At 38.7% G+C, this 18,508-nt stretch overlaps 2 protein-coding genes across 3 annotated transcripts in view; one reads left to right on the forward strand and one right to left on the reverse strand.

Annotated features, from left to right (window-relative positions):
- Positions 1-1,905, forward strand: part of arhgap10 (Rho GTPase activating protein 10) — a 57,875-nt gene extending 55,970 nt beyond the window's left edge. The window contains exon 22 of one of the 2 annotated variants that reach the window (XM_042484797.1): positions 1-1,905. In XM_042484797.1, coding sequence (XP_042340731.1) covers positions 1-67 — 67 coding nt within the window. In that variant the 3' untranslated portion in view covers positions 68-1,905. The other variant, XM_042484796.1, reaches the window with a different exon arrangement.
- Positions 1,906-5,354: 3,449 nt separating this feature from the next.
- nr3c2 (nuclear receptor subfamily 3, group C, member 2) overlaps positions 5,355-18,508 on the reverse strand; it is a 91,673-nt gene continuing 78,519 nt past the window's right edge. Inside the window, exons 8-9 of the mRNA XM_042484494.1 lie at positions 12,775-12,932; positions 5,355-11,479 (exon numbers count right to left, since the gene is read on the reverse strand). Of these exons, the coding sequence (XP_042340428.1) occupies positions 11,324-11,479; positions 12,775-12,932 (314 nt within the window). The 3' untranslated portion in view covers positions 5,355-11,323. The remainder of the gene's footprint in view (positions 11,480-12,774; positions 12,933-18,508) is intronic.

Consider the following 18,508-nt stretch of genomic DNA (forward strand, 5'->3'; position numbering starts at 1 on the left):
TGACTCAGTCGAGAGAGCCAGGCTGGCTGGAGGGCGAGCTGGAGGGAAAGAGGGGTCTCATCCCTGAAAACTATGTGGAGATGCTGTAGCCCCAAAATGGAAATATTTATGGACAAGTTATCACCTCCACCGGGGAAAATATGGCGGAGATGCATGCGCCTCCACTCTCCACCTTCTCTATCGAAGCCCCTGAATTCTCTCAAGCAAGTGACAATATGTTATTACTGCCGGGACATTCTTGATACACAAAGCATATGCATTATAGGCTGGCAAGTAGACTTTTGTGATGCATGTGTAAAATTTTGATCTTACTTTGGTCGAGTATCCACATGGATTTCTGCATCACAGAATGGTTTTGCACTTCCAATATTCTGCTGTGTACAAAGATGCTGTAGCCTCTATACATCCAGGTAAGTTTGTAGCAGCACCAGAGAATGAGCACCTCTTTGTCAAAAGCCTCGCTCTGTCCTCCAGTTATACATGGTATCCATGAGCTCCCAAGTCACAGAATGATCCTCAGAAACTTTTAGGAAGAATGTCAGCACTCAAGTCATTGTAATCAGACATTTCGTATCCAATCCAGCAGCTTTTGACCCTCTTGACAATGATGCATCGTTTGTTTTCAGCTTATAAAACATTAGAGATACTGTACTTACCGTGCCTTAACCATCAAAACACACTGCGTAGATGTGTTTACGGTTATGTATGAAAATGAATTGGAGTGTTACTGCTTTCACTTTTAAATTGCGGCATTTATTTTGGATATTCAAAATGAGGCACATCGCTTTTGTAGTTGTATTTTATTTAATTGGCACATACAATGATTGCATGACTTTTGAATTTTAAATACACTCTGTACTGTTTTGTTCTTGGTGCACTCCTCTACAGAAACAGTGAAACGCCTCTTTGATGCCTGAGGAGCCTCTCGTGTTAAACACTAGCGTCAGACAGAGTCAGCAGAGGTAAATTATTGTAGGTAGTGATTGAAACCAAGTGTTTTTTCCTGTTATATGATCTGTTTGTTTGTTTTTAAAACGTATTTTTAACGTCGCTCAGTTTGTTCATTGAGCAGAGAAATGAGACACTCCCACAAAGTTGACGTTTTACTTTAGCTTTATTTAATCTTCAATGTTAGAAATCTAAGTTTTATCAATGAGACCACAAAATGCAGTATTTCAAAGTTTTATGACTGTTTAGTGTATATAATCTAAATACTGAAAGATTAAAGAGTACCAAGTATATTTTACAAATCTCCGTTAAGTGATGGACAGGTTTTCATTTGGATTGGTTTTAGCATGTACACATGTCCCATTACGATTTATCCCTCAGCTGTTCAGCAAGACACTTTAATTTTTCTGAGAGCTTTGGTTCAGCAGACTGTTTTCACTTGCGATAATTTAAGACATTGATTTATGATGTTTTTAAAGAGCCTTGACTCCTTTCACTTTTATACCCATGGGTATCCTCTTGATCAATGTTAAACAAATAAAGATTTTTTTTTTTTTGTTCTTTACTGTCTGTATTATGTATTTTTGCCGTAAAATAAATATGATGAATGCTAATTTGAAACTCAACGGATTGAAGTCTTATCAAAGCTTTTACTTGATAATCAAAACAATCTCATCTCAGGCACAGTAAGATTTTCCCCCAAAAAATGGACTGAAATATTAACTTAGAGAAAATTAAGGAAACCACTGTAGCCACTTTTATGGCCACATTTTGTTGACTGAGTGTTATAATAACTGTCAAATTTATATTTGGGGAAATTCACCAATGTGAAATCCAGCACTATGTCTAATTTTGTGATGACTCATCTATTGTGTCACTGAGAAGGCCCACAGTTTCCCACAGAGACTAAGAATAAAATGACTGCTGCAATGAGGATTCATTCTGCAGCCTGTACAGTTACAGTGAGCCATGTAGTGTAATGTTAGCCTTCCTCTTTATATTGACCTGCACCCGTCCATCTGACTAAAAGCTACTTCCAAAATAACTTTCCAAAAGGGGATTAAAAATAGATCTTTCACAGAGGAAAGCACACACTAATCCACCTCCCTGATCCATTAACATCTCAGCCTCACGCATGTTAATTCTTAGACTGCATCTGTGTAATTAATTAACACACCAAATGGCCTCCAGACCCGACGCGTTGGCCTCAGTTATATAATTACCAACAGTCCACCACCACACTTAGACCCCCAGTTAGTGTGCAGCTGCACTATTTAGAAGTATAAACACACACACATTTAGTGCGCTTTGAAAATACCAAAGGTTGGATCTGTGGTTTCAGCACGACACATATGTCCACCGGCTCCCTGAAGCGACGCAATGATTACATAATGAAATGAGGCACAGCTAATGAGATGGGCAAAAATACCCCCCCCCCCCCCTATCGCCCCCCACCGCCATTCACCACTAAGTCCGCCATTCACCACCACTATCCACCCCCGGGGCCCTTCATCATCATCTTCCCTCTGCCAGAATACTGCTGAATCATAGAGACATCCACCCTGCCTGCCTCTCACTCTGCTTTGGACTGTCTGTCAGAGAGCGTGCCATGCTGCTCTATCTGCCTTCCTTTTTCTTCTGCCTACCTGTCTGCGTCTCAGGAGGATTTTAAAATCTGTCTCTCTCCTCCTTGGCTTACTTCTTTTTCCTTTTCCACTCCCAAGTCAGTGCTTTACTTCTCCGGTGCTCTTATTGTAATTTGTTTATGAACTTGGAGCATTTGTCTTTCCTCCTAAATTTGGTATTTTGACACAATTAACAACAGTGTTCATCTGGGTGGGGCAGCCTGTACATTGCCTTAAAGCAGTAGTTATCAACCTTTTTTGTCTCAAGGACCCACATTTGATAAGATTTGGCTTCAAGGACCTCCACCTGAAAAGATTTTGGTTATATATGATAAAGACCGAAACTACCAGATTAGGAGATTACTGTGGAGAGTGAAACCTGTGATCATAATCGTTACTCTTATGACCAAAGGCATGGCTCTTTTATAAACATTTGGGGGAACACATATTAAGTAAAGGGTCTGGGGTCCTCCCCCAAGAAATGTTGAGCATCAGATGCCTAATTTACTGAATTATTTTGATTGAATGCAACAATTTGTCCCTTTTCTTTATCAATTTATGGTGGAAATGTCATGGTCTTTCCTACTTAAACCATGCTCTTTCTTTTCATTTAATGACAGATTAGAACTGATTATACTGAACTGAGATTATACTGCCATCACCTACTTTACTGGATGCATTGTTGATGCAGTTGCACTGGATGCATTCTTGCAGTTCATCAAAATTAAAATACTGCCACTTCTTTCATGTCTTTAATGGGGGATACAAATGCATTGTTCTAAATATTGAAGGGGACAAGTTCCCTACATGCCCCACTCAAAACCAAGGCCTCTGCTCATGAGTCTTACTTTGCAGCTTATATTGGGCTCATATCTTAAATGAATTAAATCAAAATAATTACATAGTGAAAATAAACTGTTTTTCTTCAGAAACTCTTTCAAGGGGGTCCCTGGACCCCTGGCTGAGAATCACTGCCTTAAAGGAGCGCTCCTCTTGTGTTATGTTAAATGTGTGATGAAAACGTTTTTCTGGCATGCCTTCATGGTGAACGAAGAGAAAATTCTCCATGAACTGTTGTAAAAGGGGGCTGTGTTTTGCAATGGTAAAACTAAACATCTGTTTACAAACTTGTGTAGTATAATCCAAGCCTCATTTATCCAGTCGCATTCTCAGTACTTCCCAAACATGCATTTCCTCTAAAACCTTACTCTTGAAAACATTTCTACATAAACAGTCTCATGCAGGGACCACCAGCGTTCCTGGCCGAGGACGTGCTTTTGAATTCTGCTCAGTGAAATGCACAAGTTCAAATGCACACATTTGCCCAGGTGTGCTACTTCTATGTGGAAGTGTATTACACTGTAACGTTTTGGTGTAAAAGCATGTTTTTAAAAGTACTGAGCATACAGCTGACCAAACAGACTTTGATTATACTGCATGAGTTATAAATTTTGTAAATGTTAATGTATTGATATAGTTTTGCTGGTGTTAAACCTTGTCCGTTTTACACCAATCCATCAAGAATTTTCTCCATTTTTGTATTCTTTGTTTATGATGGAGGCATGCATGCAAGTTGATTTAACACGGGGGGAAACGGATATACAAATGATTATTTTATGGATGAATTACTCCTCTAATTGAGACTGAAATTGTGTTAGCTGTGTTGATTTCTGAGTCTCTGCATGTGTTATGTTTCAGTGTCTATCACTCAGGGATACGATGTATACATCAGTGTCACCGTGTCGTTTTAGACTAGGTGTGGGTGTGTTTGAGTAAAAACCCAGATGGACATTTTCATTTCTCATTTCCCAGGGTCCTGGCTGTGTGCCAGCTGTCCTCTGCCTCCCATGACGCAGTGTCCTTCAGCACCAAAACATGGTCTTACACTATGACTCAGCTTAGATCAAAGCCTACAGCAATTTACCTCGAACAATAAGCGAATGGCACAACTAAGTGCCACAAATGTGTCTGAATTTCCCGAATGTGTGCGTCTAAAAGTTACACTAACTTAATACATTCCTGTGTCTTCATTTGGTTCCTTTGGAGTGCGAAGCCTCTGAAATATAATCATAATAAGACTTGATGTATTATTGGGGTTGAAAACTGAGTGGAAATTTGGAGAAAAGTGAATTTCAAACATAAATGAGACAGTGTGGAGGGAAAAAAACCCTCAGCTCAGAGAGTGGGCCACAGAAGCCGCCATGTGCGCGGGCGCAGCCGTGAAATCAGCCTGATCCAATAGATTCTGTTTATCTGGCACGACTACAAGTGAAAGCAATTGGAAATCTGGGGGAGATTTGGAGAAGGCTGTGGATTCGGAGAGAGAGAAAAAAATGAGCAAAAAAGTAATACTGTCTGCTCTACAGTCTGGCAAAGCAGGCGTGTTTTCAGATCAGCCTTTAACAAGGTTAATGGTGATTTTTCTCCACAGGCGCCGTTTTACTGTAAAAGCCTCATCCTCGCACGCTTTATCTCTGTCATTTTTACTCTCTTCTCTTTCCGTTCCTCTTTGTTCTCTTCATCTCCTCTCCCTGTGACTGCTGTACCTGCTGCTGCTCCACATCAGTTCTGTTTTTCCATGCTAACTCTGTGTTTTTTGGCTCATTATCCTCCCCAGCCACCAAATGCAGCTGTTTCAAATTCACACAGATCAAACAGCCCATTTTTTAGGGCACTTTTCCCTAGCTCCTGTCTCATGGTACGATTTTCATCGCGCACACACACACATTCAAACCGTACATACATACATACACAGACAAATTACATCACATCAAGCGATCAGTTTAACTGTTTTATTAGAATCTTGCAATAGTTTTGCAAACACAAGTATGGCAATATCTGCATCAAGATATACAGTAGTAACTGGTTTTATTGGTTTATGGTGAAGGATGTCTACTGTATGTTTACTGGATAGTTGCTGAGAAATATTGTACAAAGCATCTGAGTAAAAATTCATTTTTGGAATTGGAAAAAAAAGCAGTTGTATATATATTCATATATTAATAAGAAATGCACTGCCATGGCTGTGGAGATATGGCTTAGTCTCTCTACACCCGATTCATCACCATGAACAGAAAATGGCAATGACGTGACTCCACATACAGTGACGCGATGGTGTACTGTGTAACAGCAGTTAAACACATTCTGAGTCATTCATGCCTAAAAAGAGTTCATTTAGAGGGAGACGGCTTTGAAGATAATGTTGCTCCCTTGAATAGAGGGATTTTTTTTATTTATTTGCAGTGGGTGGAGCTTGATGACCAAAAATAAGTATTATTTTTGTTCCTCTAAAGGAGTGGTTTGACATTTTGAGAAACAAATTCATTTGCTTTCTACATTTTGTATTCTTTGCTGTGGAGGATTAGATCAGAGGATTGATACCATGCACATGTCTGAACAGTAAATATGAAGCTACAGGTGGTTAGCTTAGCTTAGCTTAGCATAAAGACTGGAGGCAGGAGGAAAAAAGTTAGCCAAGAACAGTACAATGGTAATAAAATCTGCTTGCAAGCACCAAGCTCAATAACTAGCTATATATGCTATATCTTGTTTGTGTTATTTGTAAAAATGGCTGACTTTATGGGGTTATGTGCTGGACTTTTTGTGGGCCAAGCTCAGAGACTTCCTGTGACTGTACAATTATCTCCCAACAGGCTGGCACACAGCCAACTATAAAACTACAATTTATCATCTTCAGGGCCCTGACACACCAAGCCGATCGGCGGGTGTGGTCAACATAGGGCGTTCGCTGCACGTCTGTCACCCTACTTTATGTGGCGTGTCCTGCACTATTGGCATTAGTCAACCCTTGTCAGCTATTTTTTGAACAGTTCAACATGCTGAATCGACATTGTAGACAGCGGAGTCCATTTGCGAATGAAATTCTTCAGATTAGCAGTTCAGCTCAGCACATGAGAAAAGAAACCAAAGTGAGGGAAGCAAACAAACAACTAAAGTCAAGGCGAAGTAAGGTTCATTTAAATTTATATATTTTGAGAGATTATTTTTAATCCATTAAGCTCTTTGCAGAAACAGTTGGTATTGTTTGTGTTTTTGTTCGCTATAGCACACGGTAAGTATAATTTTGCCCTTTTAACATCTGGTTTTGTTATTAATGTGCTAATTGGCTAAATAGCGCCCTGAATCCATCCAGTCAGTTTTCTGGTTTCTCTTTTTGAATGACAAGGACAGACTACCACCGCCTGCTGGTATGGAGAGTTACTTCCTCTCACGCAGGTGCAAAATGCAGCCTGCGTGCTAACTGGCTGATGGCTGCAGTCTTTGCACTATGTTCCAACGGTGGCGTGTCTGAGCCTTTGCACTTAAGTTTTTCTGCGGGGTTAGACAAGCGAGATACATAGTGGTTATCAAGGGTTAGAGGTTTTGGCAGGTGGATTTTTTATCCTTAGATAGAGTCAGGCCAGCTGTTTGCCTCTGCTTACAGATTAGCTAAACTTCATATTTACAATACAGACATTAGACTAGTATCAAACTTCTCATTAAACACACAGCAAGAAAGCAAATAAGTGTATTACCTAAAATATCAAATCATTCCTTTAAAAAATTAAATAGCCAACAGTCAAAGCCTTTATTTGTGGAGTGCAGAAGGGTCGTACAGTGGCTTCAGAACATTACTGATGACATAATTATCAGGAATCTAATGTGTACAGATTTTACCATGTTTACATTACCATTCTTTGGGACACATTTGTTTCTTTTATGATTGAATTTTATTTTAGTGTAATATGCCCACTTAATAATGATAATTTAAAAAAAAAAAAAAACAGTCGAATTTCAATTGGCTAAACTTACAGTCTCTACATACATCCTTTCATTTTGTTTTGTGCATGTGCAAAGTTACTATTTTAAAACTGAAAAGTCAAGAACTGTCTTTCACGTGTCTCAGTTTTAACAGTTTGTGATTTCTTGATTTTATTGTAGTGCTCATCGACAATACCGCCATGGGTTAGGAAATCATTTAAACAGCAACAACTCAAGGATCCATCACTTGATACATCTTGTTACAAAATAAGAAATACTTTTTTGATTATTATTTTTTGTTTTGAGCCACTTGGACAATGATGCAAAACATTAAAAAAAAAAAAAGAAAAAGAAAAAAAAGATGCAAAATCAAATAACTTTACTTAATAAGAAGATAATAAATGTACTCTCTCTAACATTCAGGTAGTAAGTTCCATAAGTCTCTCACAATGTATGATACATTCATTTCTCCATTTGGCCCTTTCTGGCGCCAACTCTTACTGTAAATTCTTTTCTGTGATCCAACACACAGAACATGGCGAGTGGGAAACACACATTTTTTTCCAATATTCCAACAAGATGGTTAAAGTAGAAATGTTTTATACTATACTCAACATAAGGACTTGCTGTATTATTTACAATATATACTGTAAAATTGTAAATCAGGTGAGATAAAAAGGCACAAGTTTCCCTTTTTTAAATACAATGTAAACATCTCATCAAAAAGCATGCATTAACATTTCATTTTACAAAAAGGATATCATTTTTAGACAAAGTACTTAAATATTGTTTTCCAGCAAAATATAATTCTCTCAAAAATACTTTCCCATTCATCCTATGAACCTTTAGACATTTTTTTTAATCTTTAAAAAGGACAAAAAGGGGGCAAAAAAAGAGACAGTGAGAGATTAGCGTAAGGGTCCTTCACAACTCGAGCACAATAATGCACAACAAAGACAGATTGTAAAATGAGACCTTTCTGACAAGGGACTGTAAAACAATTATTGAGCAGGGGAGGGGGACTAAATCTTTCTTTTAATGAAGAGCAAGACATTACTCTGTGTTATAATTATTTTGTTTGGACCCTCCTTTCCCAATAAATCAAATTTAGATATTTATGGCAAACAATACAACGAGTCACTATTTTTTAATAAAGAGCTGCCAAACTGTTGATTTTTTTTTTTTTTTTAAAAAAAGCCACTGAATGAGTCATGTGATAAGAAAAAATCATCCCGAAAACTGATTAAGGATGGGCATTAAGGAGTATTTGTTTGGATGTCGGTATTAGTTCAATATAATTTACACAAAAATATGCTGATTTTTCTTATAATTTATGGTTTATGTGGCTGTTGAAGTCTGGTTGTTCACTAAATGAAATTAATATTGTACTTGTTTTCTGTTGTTGGACAATTTACTTTCTAATTCTGATAACAGATATATTTTTTTGAAAGTACTCAATAATAATGTTATATGAGCATTCAAATATAGAAGTTACCTAAAATGCCCATCCCTAGAATTGATTCTCTTGAGCACCAAAAAATTCCACTCTAGAATGAATAAAAAACATAATATCTTGAATGAGAATAAGCTGAGACACGCTCCCTCCCCATTCTTCCAACAAATATAGACTACCCTCCCATGAGCCAAAATTAAAAATACATACCCCTCCCCCTTTTCTGAACCCCCTGAATAATTTTCATACAGTCCCTAAAGACAGTCATACCACTGCCATCTCTTTGTACTCCAATCTCCACACAATTACTGCCACATAAGAGAGCTCATAGTGTAGCACAGCGCCATCATTATGAGAGCTGAGGCCACAAATACATTACACCAGCACTAAGCTGTGCTAATGATGTCATGTTGTCTAACTTTAGGCTGGGTGACCATGCAGAAAGTCTTTTCCTGCATCATCACAGTTGCTTATCAAAACAGACAATTCCTGCTAGCTGCACTAATGCCTCATTTCACATTGTATCTCCTCTGTGCAAATCTAAATGTGGAAATAGGATATGGCTAATCCTATAACATAAATGCATAATACCCACACTGAAAGAGCAGATCAACTATGCACATGCTTGCCAGAAAGGGAAAAAAAACCACACACACACAAACTTAAGCCATTCTCGCTCCATACACAAATGTAAATACACACTCACAGGGCACATTAAAAAAAACAAACAAAAAAACAAATAATCACACGCCCCCACTGTTTTTCTTCCCCTGTCGTTTTTCAGTAGCATCATAGTAGTGTTCCACAATCACCCAGAAACCAGTGGGGTGTGAGACAAGTTAATGGTCCAGATGACTGGGCCTGCCATACCTAAAATAGTAGTACTTAGCCCATAGATAAGGAAATAAACTAAATTAGGAAAGGTGATCATACCAACAGTTCTTCATCAAGCATTCATCGACATGTACCTCAAAACATCTTCTGTACAACCGCTGAATTATGTGTTTAAGAAGTTGTTAATACCTGTACACATTTGCCTGGTTTTTGATACATTAGCCGTTTGCTGTAAGCACTGCAGAGTAATGCTCCATTTTGGATTATAATCAACTTTACAGAGTATGTGTGTTTATTACACTGTGTGTCCACATAGTGTACTGTATGGACGGTCTAACGCGTTAACTGTACATGTTATGCTTTTGCCTGGCTTTGTAGAAATGAAGCACCTTAATGTAAAATGACTGGCTTGTCAAAAAACTAAACCTTTGCAACACACTTTTATAAAATGCTTTTTATTATTTCTGGGAAGAGTAGATAAGTGTTGGTTCACAAAGGGCTGGTTTTGCTTCATTGTGAGTAAAAACAGACATTTGGACAGCTGCTCTGGAGATAACACAAAACACAATTACTATGGATGCACCTCAGTCAAATCCATTACCAGCGGACTCTACTGAAATCATTTCCGTAAATGCATGATGTTTTTCCATCCTGCAGCACTCCTGACCAGTTTTGCACAAAGGTAGAATCGCTCATCAGTATTATCTTAATCCACCACAATGCCTAAGATAGTGACTTTATGACATGGGAGCTAAACGTGCAAGCTTTCTTTACACAAGAGAGACTTTTTTTAAATTTCAAAACAGCTTTAGCTTTGGACTTTTGCATATTAGTTTTGATTGTTTCACTACACATTTTAATTAAAAAAAAACTCAGTATGTGAATGTTAATGATGGCTGTTATGACACCAATTGAGATTGGACTTGTTAGATTTTATGTAATTATTCAGCTTATGATGACGCTTGTATAGCCCTTAGATTATATTCAAATAGACCTTTTGCCTCACAGTCTAAAAATTTCTGCCTCCTCATAATATCCTTTGCCCTGTAATCTTGCAGTATGCTGCTACACTGCAAAGCGAAATCTAAGTATTGGCAATTTTTTTCATAGTGCTATTATTTGTGAAAGACTGCATAAGCCACATTTAATATCTGCAAAAACTTTCTCTCTAGATTTGTACGGGAATCTGATTTTAGTGCATGTGGAGTGCATCTGTGCGTTCGTGTGAAGGCATGTGGACGGCATGTGTATCAATTTCCCTCTAAGTGCATGTGTGTTTGTGTGTGTGTCTGTGTGTGTGTGTGTGCAGTGAATGTATCTACCGCATCCTAAGAAATGTATGGCTTTATCTCCATAGAAAATACTGTAATCGTCTTTGGGGCGGGGGAGGGGGTTACTTCGGGATGCTTTGTCACATTTCTCTCAAGTCCTTCTCAGCGTGTCGCGCACAGCTCCACCAACTATTCACAGCTCTGACCCGCTTGTGGTGATCGCAGTGTCAAATCAGTTCTCCCCTTTTTCTTTTTTTTTTTACTTGTGTCACCACGCCACTTAACTTTCCCATCCAAGATGAGGACGCTGGCATACTGGGCGACCGGGTGCGGGCCAACTGGTCTGGCCTTTTCTCGCACATTTTTTCTCATCTCTTCCTCCTTCTCTCTTCCAGTTCTTAAAGCCGCTTCTGTCCCGACTGTTAAGTGAGTCACTTCTTGTGGAAGTAGATTGTGTGAGTGAGGCCTGACTCCACCTTTGGTATCTGGTCACTGATGATCTCCACCAACATTTCCGGAAACTCCACCTTCAGGGCCTGGGACTCTCGAAAGGTGTAGAAACAGAAGTCCAACAGATTCCCCACCAGCTGGACAACACAGACACAAAATGTGATGAGAGACATGCTAGAGGTCAGGGGTGTCCAAACTTTTTAGAGCAGGAGCCAGATTAGACGATGTGAGAATACCTGAGGTCCAGCCGCTTCACATACAAATGACACAAACGCAACAGTTTCATCTTTAAGTAAAAAAGTATACAACTTTCCACCGTTGCTGAAAGCGGCAGCCCTTGCTGTTGACTTTATACCGTTTATCATGACCATGTCTGCAATAAATATCTGGTGTTAGGTAACTATTAGTTTGCTTCCTTACCGTCTATTTATGAAAACACAGTAGTTTTGCCTACGTAGTTCCTACTTGGTGGATGTCTTCAAACTGTATGATTGTCCTGCTATCATGAGGTGAATTAAAATAAATACAAAGTGATCTTGCTTGATTAACCAGTATTGTGTTAATCATACAGTATATTTTATAAGAAAAGCCAAGGGCCGTTTGAAAATGTTCTGAGGGCCAAAACTGGCCCTCGGGCCAGACTTTGAACTTGTCTGCTTTTAGGTGGAGCTTGTTATTGTGTCTTTAATGGCTGGCATAGAGGATTTTTTTTTTATAAATCATATGTAAACCTTTTCTAAATATAAGAATTCACGTAGACTACTGTGTAGTTGTATGGGTGTATTTACATCCTGATGAGGCTCTGACCCCTTTACAAGTCTTTCCGGCTCACCACTTGGGGGCACCACTGATTTTTTTCTAGACAACACTCCTGTGAAGCAGGGTCATCCGTTCAGCACTAACCCCATTCACTCAGTCATGTGGGTCATGAATTCCAGCCATTTATCTCTGTGACCTCTCGCTTGCTGACTCTCACTTCTTGGGGCTTCGCCTACACAGTCGGTTGTTATGCCACATATCGGTTGACCCATGCATAAAAAAAAAGAACAGAGATTTTGCACATTTGCTGCAGTGACCACTGTGCACTCTGCTCCAATATACTGCAAGCTGGCATTGATCCCCTTCTGTTCCATTCACCAATAACAGGCTGGTCACTGACTCTTCCAAAATAACCTCCCCCTCAGGGAGAGATTGGGATGCAATAATCCTTATTCCAAGCTACAGCACCATTGAACCGCTAAGTAAATGCATTATCCTAATCCACTATGCTGCCATTTTTCTCAAAACATGTCCAGTGATATTCGAGGCCCAGAAAGCCACTGGACACCTCGCTCCGTTTGTGAAGGCACGGCATACCGAGAGGCTGCCAAGGGAAGCCTGTGCTGTACTGTAGGCCATTGGCATGGGAGGCAGACAGGGCAAGGGTACTTACATCATGCATGGCGTCCAGTAGCTTGGTGAGCTGGAAGAAGCGCTGCCAGGTTTGGCCAGAGTTGTTAGTTGCTTTTCCCACTGAACGCCGGAGCTCCTTAATGTAATTAACCCTCATCTCCTCGAATGCCGCCTGGTTCTTCAGACCCTCTTTGGGAACTGGGAAACAAAACAAATCCTTCTGTCATCAACTGGATTTAATGAGTGGACAACAATACGGGTATAAATGTTATGACTCAATATTGGCAAAAAACAACTGATATGAGACTTGTGTGGGTAGTGGGCAGATTTATTAGAAATGACTAAAACTTGTTGGTCATTTGACATGATTGGTGAGAATGTGAGTTACATAACAAAATCAACACTACTGCCAGTTATATGCAAAGAGCTTTATTTAGCATTCTGTGCTATAAAAAAGGACTGTACTGTTAGCTTTGTATGTGTTGCATACCTCATGTTACTGCTGACCATTTTACAAACTTTATTAATAATCACTTAAGTCTCCCCATTGGATCAGTATTAAGTTTTTTTTGCTTTTTAATTTTGAACTTTTGAATACAGAACGACCACTGTTGTACCCAGATTAGTCTTGAGGGTTCCAAATCTCTCTGATTTGATTTTCCTACTACACAGAAATGAGTTAAAAATGAATTGCAGCCTGCAATGTAGGATATAAGAATGTATAGTATGCTTAGAACATTAAACACCATTTGCAGTTAATGGGCCGAGCCATGCCCAACCATCGGTATGTTCCTTTAATGTAGAGATGTGTAACTGTGTAAAGGGTAATTAGAGGTGTTCAGCGAATTACGCTCAGACTCCCACACAGTAGCCTTTTTTGGACATTTTTTCTGTGTTGACAATCTAAGCCTATTTAAGCCGACTCATTACAACCACTTTGGCCATTTCAAGAGGTAATTAGTTGTCATGTGTAGCCACTGATTCATGAAAGACGACTGATATACTGGGAAGCATTGATTAAAAGTTATCTCGGAGACAGTGACAGCAAAAAAGGGAACAACAGCGCTTATGTTTGTTAAGGAGCTTAATCGTTTTGTCAGCCAAACCTCATTCATCAGGCAGTTTGTTCCATGACCAGAGCTGTTAGATTACTGCAACCCTCATCCACATCATAATGATTTGGATGGTGGCATCAATGCACTTAAAATAAAAGGAAAGTGTAATGGGAGAGATTTAGACAAAAGTAAAGAATGAGATACAGTAACTGCACCATGAGGATGCATCGAAACGTCTACAATATCTTTCCCTCTTGCTCGTTCTCTCTCCCCGTGTGCAAAGGAGAACAAAGTCACAGATATGGAAGTCTGCCAAAGCTCTTAAATGACATTCAGCTGCTGGCTACCAGATTAAGAAACACCTCACCTCTCAAAGAGCACACCTCAAATCAGTCCGAGGAAACGCCTTCAGTTGTCCTTCAGCCAAGACTAACACATGACGATATACAGTATGCCACGTGACTGTGAGTTTTTGCAATACCGTTCATACCAAAGCAGCTGTGCTTTTAATAGCTGAACTCGTGTAAGGTCATCTCAGGCAATGAAGCAAGGCAGTGAGTGCGATTGACCCATTTATAATCTGTTTTTTGAGTTTTTGAGCGTGCAAACACCATATTCTGTTTCAGAGAAACTCAAATATGCTAGCTGAAGAAACCAGAATGTATACTAGAAATATGAATAACCAAATCTCCCCTGTGCTTATGTAAAAATCATATCCAGAATATGATAATAACCAGGGTAAGCCTCATAAATAGGTTGTTCATGTTGATGGAATTGCACTGAATAAGCTTTTTGGCAGTTTATTTATCAGTTTGATGGATTAGACATTAGATTATAATTATTTACTCATAAAGAGTTTCTTACTTATCTTTCCAGGATGTTTACAGTATAACATTACTTATACAGTGACAGAAGATTTAATCCATATTGCCCACTCCTATTCCTATGTACGAAGAGGATTAGGGCCATATGTATTTGAGTTCTGAGTTTAAAATCTGAACTCAAGTTCATTTTCAGTGTGACCCTAATCATCTTCCATACCTGTGTAAATAGTTTGCACAGGTATTCCATACTTACAAAAAAATATTATGTGAAATATGGCTGCAACTTCTGATTATTTTCATTATAAACTCATCTTTTGATTATTATCGTCTCTATGAAATGTAATTAAATAGAAAAAAATATATAATTGTGTATATATAAATCAGTTACAGTTACTGAGATAATTGTTGATTACATTCAAATATTTTTTTACAGTCAAAAGCTGATAAGTATAATAAAATGTTAACATAACATATAATAAAATGCTAAAATCACTTAACTATAACTATTATCAAAATAGTTTCTGATCATTTTTCTGTTGATCACTACATTTAAGACTGAGCTCCACACGTGTGTGTAAAGAACTTGGTATCTCAGTCAGTCACCAAATACACAGTAATCAGACCTCCTCTGCCTTCACAGCATGGCTAAACATGTCGTGGAGAGACGATGGTATCAATGTCTCATAAATTTTTATGGTGTTTTTGAAACCTCACAAAAATATCTTTTACAGCAGAATGTGAAATTCTGAGCCTGGCCTTCCTTTAAAATCTAAATCATGTGCTTTCTGTAGTAAGTTTGAGTCACCACCGGTAGCAGCAGGAACTGACAGGACCTGTTTTGAGTTCTGCAGAATGAATAGCCACAAGCAAAAGTCTACTTCTTGTCAGTTATTATTGCATCTTTTTGAGAACAGATCATTGAAGGTCAATAAATCTGAGAATGTGTGTTTGTCTGGCTTCATCAAATCCTTTTTTTAGGGTCTCTTTCTACGTAATTCTCCTCATCACACTTTGATGCGCAATCACATTTAACTATGACATAGATGAGGCCGAGGAGAGCAGATATAAAAACAGATTGGACCCTGCTGCAGAGGCTGTGATATCTGTGCTTTATTTCATGGCTGACATGAGGAGAATGTGCTAAAACCCAAGGCCACATTTGGACCTTTTGTTTTCCTCCCACTGACCCACATACACCCTGATTAGAAACTGACCTGGCATTTAGGGGCGTTACCATGACCGTCCCCAAAATAGGGCATTTATACCACCATAATTGGTGTCAAATGGATTTTCGCTGCAGGTACAGAGCCTCTTCAATGAAGCCATATTTAGTGCAGCTGCATTATTATGAGAACCAGAAGCCTGGCAAAGCTCTTTCTCTAATGCACGTAGCATAAAGAGGCAAACTCATGCAGCTAGGAGATGCTATTAGTACGCATGTCGTTCAAGGACATGCAGCTTCCTGCTCTGGGTTGCTGGTACATACCTAACTGACAGGGTGGCTCTCGGTTAAGATTTAATACCCGATACTAGTCATTAGGGAGTTCTAAAGCTGGCCCTGAGCACAACCACAGTAACAACTTATTTAAGCTTTAGGGTGTTGTATAACAGACATTTTAATAAAAACATTACATAAGTGGAGAAATGACTTGGTTAGAATGAAAATGATTACGATCAGCCCTTTTGCTTAATTATATAATGTTTCATGTGAAATGCACTCAACACCTCAGCTAACACTTTGAAACCTGAGCATATTGGCTTGATTTCTTTCAAAATCATGGGAAAAAGGCAATGAGCAACTCAGGAAAAAATGTTCCAAAAATCTTTAATTTTTAATTTTTTTGTTTTTTTAAATTACAAGAAATATACTTTAAAAAAAATAGCAAAATTAATTAATTAATTTTAAAATTAATTAATTTAAAAAAAAATATAGCAGCAAAGATAGCAGCAAAGAAAAAAGCAAATCCAATAAACAAACAAAGGAATGACCTGGAAAAATGTTTTTAAAAATAATTAATTTATAAAATATTTTAAAATATATAAATTAATGTAATTAGAATTTTTTTGACAATTTTTCCTAGCTTTTTTTTTAAAAAAAAAATTCTAAACCTACTAATTTCTTGCAATTTGCGGAACAGTTCTTATCAAGTTGCTTATTGCCTTTTTTACTCCTATGTTTACAAAATATAGCAAGCCAACTTGTAAGGGCGTCTGACCATAGCACAAGAAAAGTGATGTCAGTCCAGGTTTGAAAGGGTTACCTTACTACACATTTGCATCACCTGGAAAGGGGCAGTTTGGTGAGCGGGCAGAATGAATGAGATAATCGAGCAATGCCATTGCAGTCTGTGCAGAGGTGAGGAGTGTAACTGGCTTGAGCAGGCCACTGCTCCTGTACCAAATCCAAACAGGGTCATGAGACACCGCAGGCTCAATGAAACCTTAGCCAAGGTCAGAGAGGAATAACAGTCCTTCTCTCTTTTCTTTTTATCCCTCTTTTGCTCTCTTTCACTCGTTCACTCTCTCCATGTAACACAACATTTTTCAAACTAGCCCAAAGGCACACACACACTCACTGACTCTGTAGTACTTGCTCAGCTGACAAGTTCTGACAACTCCTCTGTAAACATTTCTGCCGCTACTCCTTCCATGAGGCCCTTGCATTACCTCTGAATGACTGTAACGAAGAGAGCTTCCTACACTGCCTCAGAAAATCCAGAGACGGACTGCCTTTTTAAGAAAATATTACTCACAAGTGATTTTGCTGAAATGTTTGTCGAGCGTCCATACAGTACAGCTGCTCACAGGTGCAGGAATTTCTTAGCTGCACATTAGAAATGTCAAATTTTCTTCCCCTATTTGCATATTTCACTGCCATATTTTGACTATATCCAATAACCACAGCAAATTGAAGCACCTTAAATTCCCCGTTTCAATTCTGTATCCCAGCTTCTTTTATCCGCACCCTCTCCTTCGAAATTCCAGCCCTGGGTTTGAAGAAAGTAAAGAAAAATAGCAGGTCTTGGAGCATTGCCTGGTGCTTGACTGGCCTTTATTAAGTACAGCAGGGCTCTCTGGAAAACCTCCAGAGGACCAGTGAGGAGAGGAGAGGGAGGCCACAGCAACAGAAGGACCAGCTCTGCCAACCCCCCTACCCCCCCCCCCCCCTTTGTATTCTCTTTCTTTCTCCCTATAGCTATGCACCTGTCTCTTTCTCACCAACACAACCTCTCACTGTCAACATTTGTCTGATTTCACTCTTTAAATCTCCCTTTTCCCTCTTGGTTTCTCATCCTCTCTGTATTCTCTTTCTCTCTTCCTCATCTCTCCGAACATCCAATAGCTGAAGTCCGGCTGGAGCTCCCTTGCTTACAGATGACTCAACAACACTGAGTTTATGTCAGGGAAATGCATTCACTCCGCCTCTTCCATATGTCACTGTACTATGAAGCCAAACCAGCCAGTCAGTTGGGGATATACTGTTGGTTTCACAATCCACTGACAGAATCTATAATCATTTCTATATTTGTACATCTATAAGGTATACCATACCCAAAAATGAACATTTTTACATCAATAAGTCATGCCATATTACCTTTAATCTGTGAAGAAAAGGTATTTCTTGTATGCCTTCACAGAATATAGCAAACATATTGATTTATTGACTGATTTGGGGTCCACATTTAGCAACACCAAAACTTAAAACTCAAAACGTCTCTTTAGCAACTCTCACACAATGTGTGCAGGATAATCCAAGTCTCATTTCTCCAGTCATATGCTCAGGACTTCCCAAACAAATGCATTTTTGCTAAAAAAAAAAAAAAAAAAAAAAAAAGAACAAAAACCAAAACAACTTAATATTGGAGACTAGTTTTCAAGAGAGTGTACATAAGTT

This window comes from Plectropomus leopardus, chromosome 4, assembly GCF_008729295.1.
Source record: "Plectropomus leopardus isolate mb chromosome 4, YSFRI_Pleo_2.0, whole genome shotgun sequence".
Classification (NCBI taxonomy): domain Eukaryota; kingdom Metazoa; phylum Chordata; class Actinopteri; order Perciformes; family Serranidae; genus Plectropomus; species Plectropomus leopardus.